At 45.7% G+C, this 15,298-nt stretch overlaps 1 protein-coding gene across 1 annotated transcript in view; it reads right to left on the bottom strand.

Moving 5' to 3' along the window:
• LOC102376229 (WD repeat- and FYVE domain-containing protein 4-like) overlaps window positions 1–15,006 on the bottom strand; it is a 62,331-nt gene extending 47,325 nt beyond the window's left edge. The window contains exons 1-5 of the mRNA XM_006031340.3: window positions 14,887–15,006; window positions 13,973–14,090; window positions 12,910–13,019; window positions 3,006–3,159; window positions 1,140–1,231 (exon numbers count right to left, since the gene is read on the bottom strand). Of these exons, the coding sequence (XP_006031402.2) occupies window positions 1,140–1,231; window positions 3,006–3,159; window positions 12,910–13,019; window positions 13,973–14,090; window positions 14,887–14,976 (564 nt within the window). The 5' untranslated portion in view covers window positions 14,977–15,006. The remainder of the gene's footprint in view (window positions 1–1,139; window positions 1,232–3,005; window positions 3,160–12,909; window positions 13,020–13,972; window positions 14,091–14,886) is intronic.
• Window positions 15,007–15,298: the final 292 nt, after the last annotated feature.

Here is a 15,298-nt window from a genome sequence, read left to right as displayed (position 1 = left end):
CCATAGTCCCCTCCCCCCTCTTCCAGCCCCCCCCACCCCCTACTTACCTGGCATAGAACCCAGGTCCCAGTCACTGCAACCTGCACTACCCATATAAGGCAGGCAGTGTGCTTCAGTACCGGGGAAACGGCCAGCCATAGAGATGCTCTGGCTGGCTACCAGAGTGTCTCTATGAAGGACCAAGCCTCTGGTTGGCTCTGGGCACTGTCCGGGACCGTGCCCTGCCCCTCCTTTTTCTCCCAGGGTATTTTTAGATACCTACATATCCAGGTGTCAAATTTTGCCCCTGCACTACAAATATGCAGTGCAGGGAATGTTTTTTGTTCCTGTGCATGCGTCTTGCAGCATCTCAAAGGGGCTTGAGACACAGCAAGAGGCACGTGCATGCTCATGTGGACACGCCCCAGTAAACTTTAGCACAGCCCGTTTCCTCCTCACCTTACCCCAAGACTGAGGGGGACACTGCATAGTGACCTTTAGTGGTAAAGCAAACCAGTCTGGGAGCTAAAGTGCACCACCAAAACTCTCTGCATTTAGCAACCTCTCTAGATAAATTCCCTTTGCATTTTTCACCATCTGGTTTTGTCTCCACCACAAGACACACAACAGGACTAGGTCTTTTCTAGTCATTAGTAAATAGAATTACTTGTCATATGTCCCAGCATTTTAGGGCTGTTTGCTTTCAGACTGCCAGTGGGTGACCGACACTAAAGTCAGTGTGAAACAGCAATTAGATCAGGCTCTGTTAGTAAAAGCTACAAGGATCTGGAATGATTTGACAGTGACAAAGGTAGCTAGTTAACTCTGATATTCAAGCAGCTGTGTGATGTGCACACACAGCTGGGAGAGCAAATATGCATTATACACATGCAATTGCAGACAGACAAGGTCCATGTCACAGAGCTCTGATCCAGATCCAAACTTTATCAAGTTTAGAGCATTTGCATAGCAAGTTGGAATTGGCTTACCACAGAGACAAGTGTCACACGCAAAATTCAGAGCCAGGTACGATGTTCTGCAGAGGGACCAGTGTACTTGGAATCAGTGCTGTGGTTTGGATACTACTTATTCATCTCCTACTTACTGGGATCCATTGCAATGTCAGATCATGGCATTTCAGATTTCAAGTAGTTACTGACCTGCCTATGTAAATTGATGAATTTATGAGGGTCTCCATCTGCCCAGGGGGGAAGCTGTATATCTCCCATCACAGTTCCATCCTGCATGCTGCCTACAACATCCACAAAGGGAAAATAAGACACAAGAATCAGCTGGAGAAATTATAGTTTAGTTTCCATTTCTGATTTCTGTTTCAACAAGGCAAGCCTCAGGCCTGAAAAATTACAGTTAGTTTTAGTACCACTGCAGTTCTGGGTCCTGCCTCAGATATAGACCAGATCCCCTAAAATACTGGAGGAAGCTATTTCTCTTGGGATTCCCAATCTAGTTTAGTAGATCCATAGTGATTAAACAGCAGAGAGGACATAAGAATAAAGGTGCAAACTAACATCAAGAACTGAATCTTCAGAAGTTCCCCCACTATTAGTTATTACCACAATAAAAAATGTACATGTTCCTAGAATGAACTCCATTCCAGCCCTGACTGCAAACACAAGCCAAGCAAACCCAGAGGTAGTGTAGGTAAGATATGCTAGTTTCTGTAACCAGCAGCACGCAAGGGAGTAATGCAGCAAGCCTTACTTCTGATCAGTTTTGACAGCTCGGCTTCAGTGACCAGATACAATAACCATTTACAACTGGGCATGGCCTTTGTTATGAGTTTGAAGAAGGGCTTGAACTCACATAAACACTAACTATAGTAGCACTGTACCTTATGTCTCTCTCATAGCTGGGCTTTAATCACAAAACCTAAACTGAGGCCAAGGCCCTGGCTGCAAATGCTGCTGAGGGTGGGAGGCTACTTCAGCCCTTGTTATATATAGGGTTAACAAAAAGGGTATAAATGCAAAGTTTAGATCCATGTTCTGGCAGACAAGGTTCTTTGGGTAGATGTGGTATCTTTTATTAGACCAACTAAATATTTGGAAAAATAATTATTTAGTTATTTGTCTGTGCGCTCACATGCACGTGACCAGCATACAGCCAGGCAGGGTGGTGAGAGCTGCCCCAGCAGCTGGATGCAGGTAAATGTATAGGGAGTTGGGGTTGGAGGTTCAGGGCTTGGGGACTATCTGTGTGTGTGTGTTTGTGCGCACGTGAGTGTGTATGTGTGCGCGCGTGTGTGTGTGCGCGCACACGCATGTGTGGAGGGGATGGGTGTGTGAGGCGGGGGCAGGTGCCTTCCAGTACTAGAGGAAGGGAGCCAGACACTGAGGCTGCATCACAGCAGGGGAGGCAAGGGGGGAAGGCATCTGCCCCTCCAGCAGGGGTGGGGGGGCAGGCCTTTCAGGGTGGCAGAGTTGCATGGCTGGGCTGGCAGCACCAGGGCTGGTGCTCGTACCCTGTGAGGCGCCTGGGAGACGTTGCGCAGTAGGCAGGTGGGGCCATGACCAGGCTGCCTGGCACAGCACAGGAACCCCAGCCCAGGGCATGCAGGGTGCCACAGGCCTCCTCTCCTCCTCCCTCCAGCCCATGCCAGGGGCAGACTTGCTCCAGTGCTGCCTGAATGAGCCAGAGCTGCTGCACACGCCGTGCTCTGCCCTGAGCAGGATGGGGGCAACTGGGGGCCCTCTCCAGCAGGGCTGGGGGGCAGGGGGCTGTGGGTCAGGACTGGCCATTGATCTTTAGAAATGGGTCCTATCCATATTGTCTCAGTACAAAAAAGGTCGAGAACCACTGTTCTAGATCTAGGGCTTAGCTCCAAACTAGCAAAGTACAATGCTGAAATGGGAGATTGAAACTAAACCTCCTTGCCATTGGGATACTGGGGTCATGTTTCAAACTGCACGGCTAGGAGCCACATCAGCCAAGGAACCTTAACACATTGAGATTCTGTCTCACAGCACAACGCTAGCAGGAGTGCTCTTGCTCCGTTCGAGACTTACCAAATTCAAAATTATTAGAGTTGGTTAAAAACTCAGGCAAGTAGAAGAATTCAGGGATGAGCTCCCTGACATCACTCATGTTTTCTCGTGATGCTGAGTCCCACGTGTTCTTCACACTGTGAAACATCCGGTCTGCAACATCAAAGCCTCCACCCTGCATTGGAGAGAGAAACACAGAGGGGGAGTGTCCAGTCTCAGAATCAAAGAAATGTAGGACTGGATGGGACCTTCACATGTCATTTAATGTAACCCCGTTTGAAACAGGATCATCCCTACTCAAACCATCCTATACAAAGCCATTGTCTAACCTTTTAGCAAGACTACACATTCAACCCTGACACAACCACAAGACATAACGCCCTAACCTGCCACAGGTAAAGCAGGGGAATCACAGTGGCCAATGTCCTGCTGCTGCAAGGACTGTTAAAATATGCTTGAGTGATCCAAAGAAGAGGGCCATCAACCTCACCCCCTGCCCCCCCAGCCCAGCTAAACAGGAAGGCAAAAACCTCGACAGTCCATATCACCAAAGGCCTCCACAGTCCATTGGTGGTGGAATCTCCATCCTTGGATGTTTTTAAGATCCAGCTAGACAAAACTTTGGCTGGGATGAACTAGTTGGGGATGGTCCTGCTTTGAGCAGGGTGTTGGACTAGATGACCTCCTGAGGTCCCTTCCAACCCTAGTTTTCTATGATTCTATATCAATATGATCAAAGGATAAATTTGTTCTTGACCCAGATATGGTGATCAGTCCAACCCAGAGCAGAAGGGCAAGACCCTGTAACCAGAAACCTCCAGGTTTAAATCCCAGTAGGAGCACTGGCACACACTAGTCAAAATCCCCAGACTTGGCTACAGCCAGAACCCACTGCTTCTGAGGAAGGGGAAAAAAACCTCCAGAACACGTGCATCAGCAGGACAGGAAAATAATTCTTTTCTGGCCCCAAGTGCAACCAGCAAAGCCCAGAAACATGGGAATGACCATAGAAGAGCATAAATATAGCTGCTCCTAGATCACCCCTGACCAATGCTTGTCCAACCTCTTCTTGAACATCTCCAGTGATGGACCTTCCATAACTTTCTTATGCAGTCAAAAGTCCACAAGTTTCTTAGGCTCCAATATGGCACCCAGGAGCAATAAACTACAGTGACATGAATTGCACATGTAGATGCACCCACTGTCTGCTAAATTCAGGCTGATAACAAAGACTATTTTGATGATGATAATGATCACTCATGTCTTTCATCCCAAAACACTTTTAAATCAATGGGAACAACCTTGGTGCACTGATTTAGGCCTGACTGAGGAAAGCAGTTAAGCACATCCTTGCAAAGAATTCTTTTTAGGAAAGCAAATAAACCCATGATTAATTTTATGGATATTAAACACTTGCTTAAGTGCCCTTCATGAATAGGGGTGTACTTTCATGTTTTAGGGGTGTACTATTTTAGCCAATTTTGAATTTTAAACATCATTGCAGAACAACAAGAAAGATTTTTTACCACCCTGCCTGCCATCTGACACCTCCAGGGAAGGAATTTTACCTGATCTACAGATCAAATAGCTACTCAGCACAGCTCACAAAGACACTCTCACGGACCCAGGGGGACAGCCTTCCACCTTCAGCTCCCTCTGTGCAAAAATGAAGTTTATTTCCTACCTATGGGGACTTTTTACCATCTTGTACCATCTATACCTTTCCCAGAACCTGATGAAGGGACTTTGATCCCAAACGCTTGCAGAAAAGGACAATTTTTCTTGCGATTTTCCAGATGGTCTAATAAAAGGTATCATTCTGGAACCAAGAGTTCTAGTTTTTTTGTATGTCTTCGTGAATAAGGAAGCTTTCCTTATTTAGAACCTTGGAAAAAGCATCTCAATGATAGGGACATTTGCCTAGGATTGGGCCCATGATATATTTTAGGTGATATTTTCAATGTGTCTCTATGATATAGGAGCTCGAGTCTCAGCAAATTCCACTGGGACTTACGTTCCTAAGACTGTTTGCCATTTGCAAAAATCCACCCTTATATTTAGGAAGAGGTCACTACCCCCCACCACTGACACAAATTTACTTCTAGAACAATGTAACTAGTACTTACCAGGGTTAAGCTATTTGATCTGATAGCTTGGACAGGAAAGTGAGATATTCATGTCTCATTAAAACTTCAAGGGAAAAATTAGGCTGGCAGAATGTGACTTATCCCATTAGTATCTGGACAGCCTAGAGGTCTTCTGCCTCTCCTGCACGCTTGTGAGTAGTAACATAGAGTCACTGTAGCTCATGGCTCACATTGGATTCTATAGGACAACTCTACTTTCTAGTCAAAACCCTGAACACTAGGCTGGGGTATTGGTTCATAGCTAGTTACAGGGGTCAGAAAAAGTTGATGGTCCACCTGGGATTAGTGGCCCATTGGGCGCATATGGTTAATTTTCTATAGCAAACAGTGCCCCAGCCAGCCCCCCCACTGCCCAACACCAACACCTGGAGCCCAGGGCTGACCCCCATGTCCCTGCCAGCCCAGGCCTACTCTGTCCTGGCTCAAATTGCTACTGTCCCAGGTGCACATGTAGACACTGCGCCCAGGAACATTTTACTCAGACTCAAACTGCTTCAGAGTTTATTGCTTTGCCTTAATTTCACACGTAGATGCACCCATTATATACCAATTAAGCACAAATGCTCCTGATCTTTTGCTTGGGATCTTTGCTAATTCCATAACCTGGTCTAGGATATTTCTCCAATAATGCTGCAGGACATCATACAATTTTTCTGAGTCCTGGATAATCCAGGTTCTCTTTGTGTGCTGGATAAGGTTATGGGAGACAGATCAAAAGCATCCCTCTATAAAGCAGAAAACTAGCTGATACATACATACCTATCCATTCCTACTATCCAGGACTCTAACTTATTATTAGTTCTCACATTTTTCAGATGTCAGGAATAGTAGGACAATTAACAAAGACTTCCAATCCAGCTACTGCATTCCAAGATGCTTTCTACAAAGATAGATCGTGACTCCAGGTACAGTATACTAGAACTATATATATATATACAGTATACAAGAACTATATATATATATATATATATATATATATATATATCAGATCTAAGTCTCACTAGCCTATGATAGGCCCTTAACCCTTGCCTGCTGGGAGATCGTACCCAATGAAAGATGGCACTGACTGCTAGCTTGGGAAAAACAATTTCAGCAGGGGATACATTTTGAACTGTATTCTCTGGGCAAGCCAGATCATTAGGCTTTTCCAAAGAAAATGCTGTCACAGAGTGGATCTACATAAGATGCTTTACTGTGGCGTTCACTAAGTAGTTCTGCAGTAAAGCATCACCATCTACACATGCATCCCTATTAGGCCAGAGTAAATGAATTAGGTCTGCCATAGGCTAGTACTGTTTTGGACAAGTACTGTCTTATGGTAGAATTATTTGCTCTGCCATAACACATGTGTAGACAGTGACCAGGGCTGGCTGGGGCATGAGGGTACTACAGTACAGGGCTAGCCCCACACTGTAGCACCCTCATGCCCCAGCCAGCCTATCTGCAGCAAGCTGAGCCAGAGGGAAGCAGCTCTGGCCTGGCAAGTTGACCCCCTACCAGCTGGGGCTTCTCTGACACAGTTCAACATGCTGTGGTCCTGGGCAATGGATGTAAATGCTGCGCCTGGGAGCAGTTCGCACTGGAGTTTATTGCGTCTTGTTAATATCACATATAGATACTCTCAAAGGGATTTAATTACATCTTAGTTTTTATGTAGATTTGCTCATGGGAGTCATTTGTTTCATAATATGAGCAGCTTCCCAAGATGGATTTAAACACAAGAGTTCAAAGGCCAGTTAAGACTGAATCTGACCTACAGAAAAGAAGCCAAGGTAAACTTCCACTGACTCAAATCTTTTGTGACTAATTTATAGAGAGCTGGAATTCCCCATCATGGTTGAGCAGTCTACTTGCTTTGAATTGGCAAAGACATATGCTTGCACAAAAGGCAGCACATCTGCATGTAGGGTATTCAGGTTCTGTTTGACTGACTTCTTGATAAGACTTCAGCTCCTATATTCTCTACATGTGCCATGTCAGGTGCCAGATCAAAAGTGAATCATCTCTTTGGCATTACTTACAAACAACTGGGGCTTTACCATTCAGTTGTCATGTCTACACGAGACGCTGACTGCGCAGTTACTGTACAGTCATTTAGTACTCACACACACAAGTACTAAATGACTGTGCAGTAACCAGTGTTACTGCATAGTAGCATCCCCAAATGGCTTTTTGGTGACACTGACTGCACAGTAGCATCACATCATGCTTCATGCCATGTGATACAACTGCACAACAGTAACAAGCTACTGCGCAGTCAGTATCTTATGTAGATGCGGCCAGTATGCTATATACAAAAGTAACAGAGAAGCATCTATGTAAAAGTGGGAGCCTACCCTCTTCTGGGCAAATTCTACATTTAAGCAAACAGGTACAAGATAATGCAAGTCAATGGAGCTTAGATATGGAGTTAGTTGGAAGATCTCCTGTGCTCACAGGTCAACACTGGGCCACTCCCATGTTGATCGGGCATTTGTCATTACAAATGGAAGAATTCAGCTACAGTGTTCCCAAAGCAGAATTGGATTAGGATTTTGGCCCAGCCTCAACCTTAATTCACCACACCAACAGTAATTTCTAGTTCATTTCCTTATATTTTATTCTCACTTTCTCCATCACACTGAAAATTGTGGCACCTGTCCACAGCCACTCAAGGGATCACAAATGAACACGTGACTTAATCTCATTGGGAATGAATCTGACGCACAAGGTCATTTTGGGCTTGGTCATTATCAGGCAGGGACCTTTAAAGTCAAATAGAAATTGAAATTAAAACAGGAGGAGGAGGACAATAAATAAATCAACAGCTAACAAGTACCTCATTGAAGCATATTAAAGGGCTTTGTGTATTTAATCTGCACACAGAGCACTGTGTCTTGTTGTGATTGATGCTTTTTCATCTTTTTTGTAGTTTTTATGAGAGCTGATGGTAATCTCCTGAGAAACAATATGATTTGTAATAAAAAGATTACCTGTATTAAATAAAAATAATATATACATAGGAAATGCTGTTAGTGCAACAAATCTGGTTAAAGATATTACCACTACGAAAAAATGTGATTTTTTCCCTGGCTGTCTAATTCATTTTAGGGAAAAGTAATATCTTTAAAAGTTAAGCCTGTATTATTTATAAAGGAAGCAATAACTGATTTTCCCATTTCTTATATTAATAAATTTATTTGCATATATTTATATCAGAATTAATGAGTTTTCTCTCTCTCTTGGAATGCAGAAACTGCACTGAAAGGAGAAAAGAGAATCTGGAATTGCTTTATGCCTTTAGACTGCAAGTCAACATAAACTCTTACGGCCTTTCAATTGGCTGCATGAAGTAAGGCCCATCGTTTTCTTCCTTTCAGTAAAGCCATCTCAGTAATCAGGGGCAAACGGTAAACATAAATACCTTTAAGGATACCATAGAGTCAAATGTACGCAAAGCAGTTGGGCAAAGTGTTCACCGGGAAAAGTTGGAACCATTCTTTGTTCCAATAAGCACTGACTCTGGAAGTACTGAGTATATTTCACTGCTTAAAGGGTTGACAGTGCATAGCACTGGATCCTGATAGAGAAGCACCTGACTTTTGGCTTGAAATGATTGCACCAGACACTTCCTCTGGTCAGAGAGCTGAAGTGACTCCTCTGAAGTGCACAGCACAACTATATCTTTCTATAAACACAGATCTCCATAACCACATCAAAGGGGTAAAAACCAAGGAGGCAGAATGACATTTAAGCAGAAAAACAAATGGGGATCAATTGGCTATTGATAAATTTAGGACGCTAGTTAGAATAAAGTTTTTAACCATGAGAGCCTTCCAACTCAAGCTGTGGGGACAAAAGGCCTAAAGCAGAAAGGAAAGAATCTAACTCCCAGAAAAGGGATACAGTCACTAGGGCTGTGCAAAGCTTCAGTCCTTGATTCGATTCGGCGGAGATTCGGCCCAATTCAGTGGCCAAACCTCCAAATCAGAATCAAATCAGAGGACCCTTTAATCTCTCTGAATCAAACTGGAACCCTCCAAATCAATTCGGAGAGATTTGGAGATTCGGACGTAGAGACAGCCTTAACTGCTTTTTCTACATACCTCTAGGTAGCAGGGGCTTGTGAGTGCTGCAATGCCGGGGCACATGGAGTGTCCCACAGAAGCACGGGGGGCTCCCCAGCAGCAGACCCAGACATGGACTGGAACTACTTCCGGTCCACTTCCGGGTTTGCCTCCAAGCATGTGGAGGGCCCCCCACACTCCTGTGGGATGCTCCATGCACCCCAGCATTGCAGGGATCACGAGCCACACCTGCTACCTCAAGGTATGTAGAAAAAACTTTTAAAGCTGTGTCTATGTCCAAATCGCCTGAATCTGCATCAAATCTTCAGATTTGGATTTGGATGAATCTAACTAGGGACAGTGATCAGAATCAACTAATCGAATCACTGTCCCTGATTCAGGCCGAATCCAAATCTGAATCGAATAGGGGCTGCTTCACACACCCCAAACAGTCACCCTGACAGCAGGATGAACAGGTCAGGAAAGAGCACTGCCAGACAATGTGTAAGGACACTTCTGCAAATATGGAGTGAATCAATTCAACAGCATGGGCTATTTAGGCCTGTGGGTCTCCTGACTACACCTCAGAGTTAGCAGATATATATTACAGGACCACATGTTACAGGACCAGGTAAGGGAAGGACAGCACCAGCTCAGATGCATGAGTATCATTGCAGGAGCAAAGAAATAATATAACCAAAGGAAACCAAAGGATGGGTCCATTCAGTGGACCTGTCTCAAGGAAATACTTAAGAGTACTTCACTAGGTCTGAGAAGCTTTTTAAAACAGAAATACTAATCACTTGCTAATCATACAAGAATGTGGCCAAGCAGCAGACATAGACTGCTGATTTGCTATGGATAAATGTGTCTCAGCAATCTGGCGTAGCATTTGTGATTCACCGTAGCAATAACCAGTGAAACACTACTGAAAGCTAATGCATACAGCAGACATCTATTGCTGCTGCTCATTACAGCTGTGTACAGACATTTATGGACGTTTGGAGGAGGTTAGAATGTGATAAAAATGGCCACCTGATCTAACGTAGTTTGCTTAAGCGCCGACCTTACACTTAGATACCTAGTTAAGTCAATCTAAGTGTGAGCTGTACAGAAGTTCCAAGAAGGTTAGACTGACCTGAAAATGGATGACCCAACCTAAGTTAGCCCTACCTCTGAGGTACTCTAAATTAGATTGGACTGACCATTTTTAGACCAATCCAAGTGTCCCAAACTTCTGTACATTTACCAGTGCAGCCCTGAGGCTGGAAAAGCACAGCCACTGGCCCCTGCCCTAGGGCTGTAATTTTCCTACCCATCCTCCTGGCACCAGGCTATTTTTAGCTCTTCCCACCACACCAAACCCTCCATCCAGCTCCTGGTGCCAGTTTGCCAATGCCAGGAGCTGAGGAAGTCAGTTGGGGTGGAGATGGGGGCAGGAGGGATGTAGCTTCACCAGGGGGAGTTATTTGTATCAAGGTGGGGGAAGGGTTAAATGGAAAAAAATAGCCCCTGGTCCCTGGAGGTGTTGTAAAGAGCCCCCAATCCCTCCCTGCTGTCCCCATTCTCCCTACAGAACCCCTGATCCCCCCGAGCCTGCTTGCCCCCCCTCCCTGAGTCCCTCAACCTCCACACTACCCACCCCCCAGGCCAACTTACCTTATATTGGATGGTGTAACAAAAGGGGCCCAAGAGACCCCATGAGCAACCCTAAGAACTGCGAATGGTCTGAGCAAGCCCACAACAAAACAAGAAACTTATCTCTGGGGCAGGAAGTGGCAGGGTTGTGACGATATACAGCACTGCCACCATGGTTTAAGAGCCAGTTGTCAATCAAGCTGGGTGGTGCCAGGCTGATGACATCAGCCCCCGACGCCACTGTTGAAGATTTAAGACACCTGGAGTGCTGGGGAGGGAGGAGGAGAGCCTGCCTCTGCTCTATAGCTACAGCAGAGGCAGCGGCAGGCACAGGACACCAAGTTAGTGAGGTGTCAGAGCCCCAGGGCTCAATCTATATGGAGCAGAATACACTTTGTGCTCCGGAGGCTAGAGAGTAAAGCCTCAATTAATGAGAAAATCCAGCAACTTTAGGGAGATGAGAGAGTTGTTGACAGGCTAATAAGGGCACTAGCCAGAACAGAGGCAACCCTCCAGAAAATAGGTTCCACTTTGTTTCTTTGTTCTTTTCTTCTCTTTCTTCTTTTTTTCATTGATTTCTTTTGAGTTTTGTTGAAGAGCAGTTAAGATCAGGACATACCAGAGTCCCAAAGTCAGGGCTTGTTGGCAAGAGACAAGCTAACAATCCGGATAAGGCTAGGAAGCACCTTCAGGATTGCCTTAGGTCAAGAGCTGGATCAGATTGGAATCCCACATCAGTTCCCACTGACTCAACATCGACGGCTGGCATGTGGCTGGGGGTGTAAGAGAGGTGGAGCCCCTTTGTCAAGTGCTCTCAGATCCGTGAGTACCCCAAGTGGGACCCTTGTATTCCCAACACTGAACCCCTCCTATTCAATTAGTTATCATCAAAGTCATGGCAGGAAAGTCGAGGGGAGGCCTAACTTGGTGGAGACTCAAGAAAATTCCTCTCTTGGATAATTGAGAGTGTTACAGATGGCTATTTTCAACTTGATCTAACATCCCCTTAATCTCCCCAAATGTCTATATATAACCTGTATGACATGTTGGAAAACATCCATCATTAAGGTGCAGGGATGCTGAATACATGAGATGAGGAGGCTGCTGGAGCATGCTAATTAGCATGCTTCAGAAGACTCTACTAATTGAGTAATGTAATTACAGCCTACCCCCGGAAGCAAGGAAGCTGGTGGCGGATTCAGTGGTGGGGGGAGGTGCTGAGCAGCTGCACACACAAGATTTGGGGATGGATTCAGCAGCAGGGGTGCCGAGCAGCCGAACATGAAGCCAGAGGCAGCATGGAGTCACCTCAGCCATTCCGCACAGCCCTGCGGGGCCCCCCAAAGCGTGGGACCCAGGGTGATCACCCCGATTCACACCCCCAGGGATGGCTCTGGTGGAAAAGCACCAGGAACAACACTCCATACTTTTGTGATTGGTCATACTCTAAGCCCTCTGCTCCTACAGCATATTCCACTGTCCTGGAAGACAGTTTAGAACATGAATATGCCAAAGAGTTACTGCTCATATTCCCAGGCCTTCACACAAAGTGCCCCTGTGGTATGATCCAGCTCCCCTAGAAATTTTGCCCTGGCTGTCAGTGGGAGCAGGATGGGGGCTTCCCATATCTGGATATGCAGGAATTTCAAAAGACGTAGACTGTTTACAGACATGTTAAACCCCCCCACAAAACTGTGCTTTACTTTAAGCTTGGTGCACCCCTGCGCTAAGTGCAGCAAATGCTCAGAAGAGGCAACACATTAGTTGGCCCTGGTTTGCCCAATGTCTGTATAGTTTGGGCACTTTGGTTGGACTTTCTGGCACTTTTATCTAATAGCTGATTGAATCAGCTTTAGCTAAAAGAGCCAAAAAGTCCTGCTGAATGCTGAAGTGCCTGTTTTATACAGATGATGAGGAACTGGTTTGAAATAACGTGCTTCCTCTGGTAATGGTAAAGCACCATTTTTTGTTGTTTTTTTCATGTCTGCCAGCACACTTGATACCTAGTTTATTAGCCAGTTGTTTGCGTCTTATGTGGCTTATAACAACTCTAAGTATTGCATTTGAGAAAGGGTAGACGACTTGTCCTTTTACCTGCAAGGAACAGAATGTTTGTGTAAATGGCTCCATTCGGACCAAGTAAGATGCCACTATAATCGCAGATGAATAGTGGGTACAGTAGTGACATCGGGCCAACAGGTCTCCTGTAAATCAGACACAATCAGTTTCAAATGATGCCATCTGAAAATTACCATTTCTCTATTTAAGAAGCTAAGGTTTTCAAAATAAGACAGACATGTGCTAGGACCTGTGTGCAAAAGCTTATTTAGTAGGTTGGATGTAGGCACAAGTAGCTAGGTATGCTGTTATCTGGTCACATCTGTGCAGTCACCCACTACATTTTACATGACGTTCAAAATACACGTGAGTGCATGAGTCTGGAATGAACTACAACAGAAGAGGCCCTAATGACCATCCATTCGGTCCTTCAACATTCTTAGAGGAAAATAACTTCATTTTGTTTCATTCCCAAGGCATACCCCCAACAACAATTTGTCACATGACCACAGAATTCTAGCTGGGACCCCTAAAAATGATACACCACATGGTCATAGATGGACTGGATAGGATGATGCAAATGTCACAATGGCAACTGCTTTGACATTAATGGAGACAGATCCCAGATGCTTGCTTCCTTCCCTCACCCCCAAGCCTCTCCAGATATTACTCTCTAATATCCTAAGCTTTCCAGACAACCCTCCTGTTAATTCAAGAAAAGCCCTGTTCACTCAGGGCCAAATAGCTTCACTCTCCCTGCCCCCGGCACCAAAGCTTTAAGCCAGGTTTCCTACAATGAATTTGTGACAGTAACTGGCCTCTGTAGCTGGGTGCCCCTACCATGTCACACTGGCCTGGGGGAGGGAGGACCTAGGCATGCAGGACACATTGCTAAGGTAGAAAACAATAGGAGAGCATGGAATGAGGATCTCTTACAATCTTGAACTGCCTCCCCAGATGCCAGAGCTCTCCCTCCTGTCTGGCCCTGTGCTTAAAAACAACCAGTCATCATGTGACTTCTCCCTAGGACTTTATCATTTTCCAAAGGGTTCACTGGAATCTGGACATTCACACTCCATAAGCCTCCTAAAACACTCACCCTCACTCTTCTCCACCTCGTTGTAGCGCTGGAGGAATTTCCGTTTCCTCTCTAAGGTCTGTGCTCCCATGGGCTTCGAAAGGTCTCGGAAGGTCCGGGGGTTAGTAAGGTTCAATGTCTGGAAGGTGAAGCAAATGTTGGAAGCTGGCAGGTCTAGAATCTCCTGGAACCCCTTCCACCAGCCCCAGGTCAACAAACTCACTGACACAGGCTGCTTAAGGAGCTTCACCTACACAAGTGGCCAGACTCTACAGCATCATTCCTAGGCTAGAGGCATGGTCTGAAGAGTAGCCCCTTGTCAGTATGGAAAGCCTCCTGTTTCAACCTAGGGAACTGCACCTGCTTTCCTCGCAAACTAGAAGCATGGAAGTGGCCCTGGGTTTGAGGTCTGCCTTGTGACATCACTCATTTACCAGCTGGTTACTGGAGCAATGCCAGTATCTGCTGAGTGACTGCCTTTCTGGCCAGAAGTTCAATATCACTAAGACAGAGGAAAGGAATCTTAGGAGCAAAGTAGAGGAAGGCAAGTAACTCTAGAAGCACAGTGTGTACAAACTGCCTCCCACATACACTGGCATGGCTTACATAAGGGCCCAAGAAGTTCAGCACAGAGGCAGCTGCTTCATACCCAATCTGAGGGCAGAGAGGAGGTGGGGGACATGACCATGTCACTGGTCTGCACCTGGCTGTAGAGTAGAACTGCACCATAGGGGAGCAGGCTGTGCTTCTAAGGTACACATATATTAGTAGCTGCACTTCCACATCCTGCATTACCGAGACTGAAAGCTTCCCCATGCTCCCAGCACACTAACACTAATGCAGGGCTGCTCTGTAAAGACACAATTCAGACATTATCATCACTAAAGAAGCTTTTCAAAAAGAACAGGAACAGCAGCTGAGAGCCAAGCACTCACCTGTGAGTGGTAGTCAGCAAGGACCCAAGGGAACACTGGGTACTGCATGTAGTCATTGTAGCTCCGTCCAGCCAGAGTGTTCAGGTACATGAGGTAGTCAAAGTTACTGATTTCTCTCTTCTGCCATGGTAGAGAAACACAGATTGAAAATATTTAGCTCAGTGGTTCTCAACCTTTTAAGTCAGGGCACCCTGCTCTACTTTTCTAAATATGGTGGTACCCCCAACTGAGAGCCATTGTTAGTGCTACCTCCATTTACCTCAATGCTTCTAAACCAGGTGCTGCTGCCTCCAGATAAAAGTGCCCCACACACTTGCTGCACTGTCAGACAGATCTTGGAGAGAATCATCAAGGAGCACATCTGTGGGGGGCCTGCAGGGGAGATCATGCTCAGGGGCAATCAGCTTGGGTT

The sequence above is a fragment of the Alligator sinensis genome, unplaced genomic scaffold, assembly GCF_000455745.1.
Source record: "Alligator sinensis unplaced genomic scaffold, ASM45574v1 scaffold163_2, whole genome shotgun sequence".
NCBI classification, from domain to species: Eukaryota; Metazoa; Chordata; order Crocodylia; family Alligatoridae; genus Alligator; species Alligator sinensis.
This window is presented reverse-complemented; position numbering and strand designations above follow the sequence as displayed.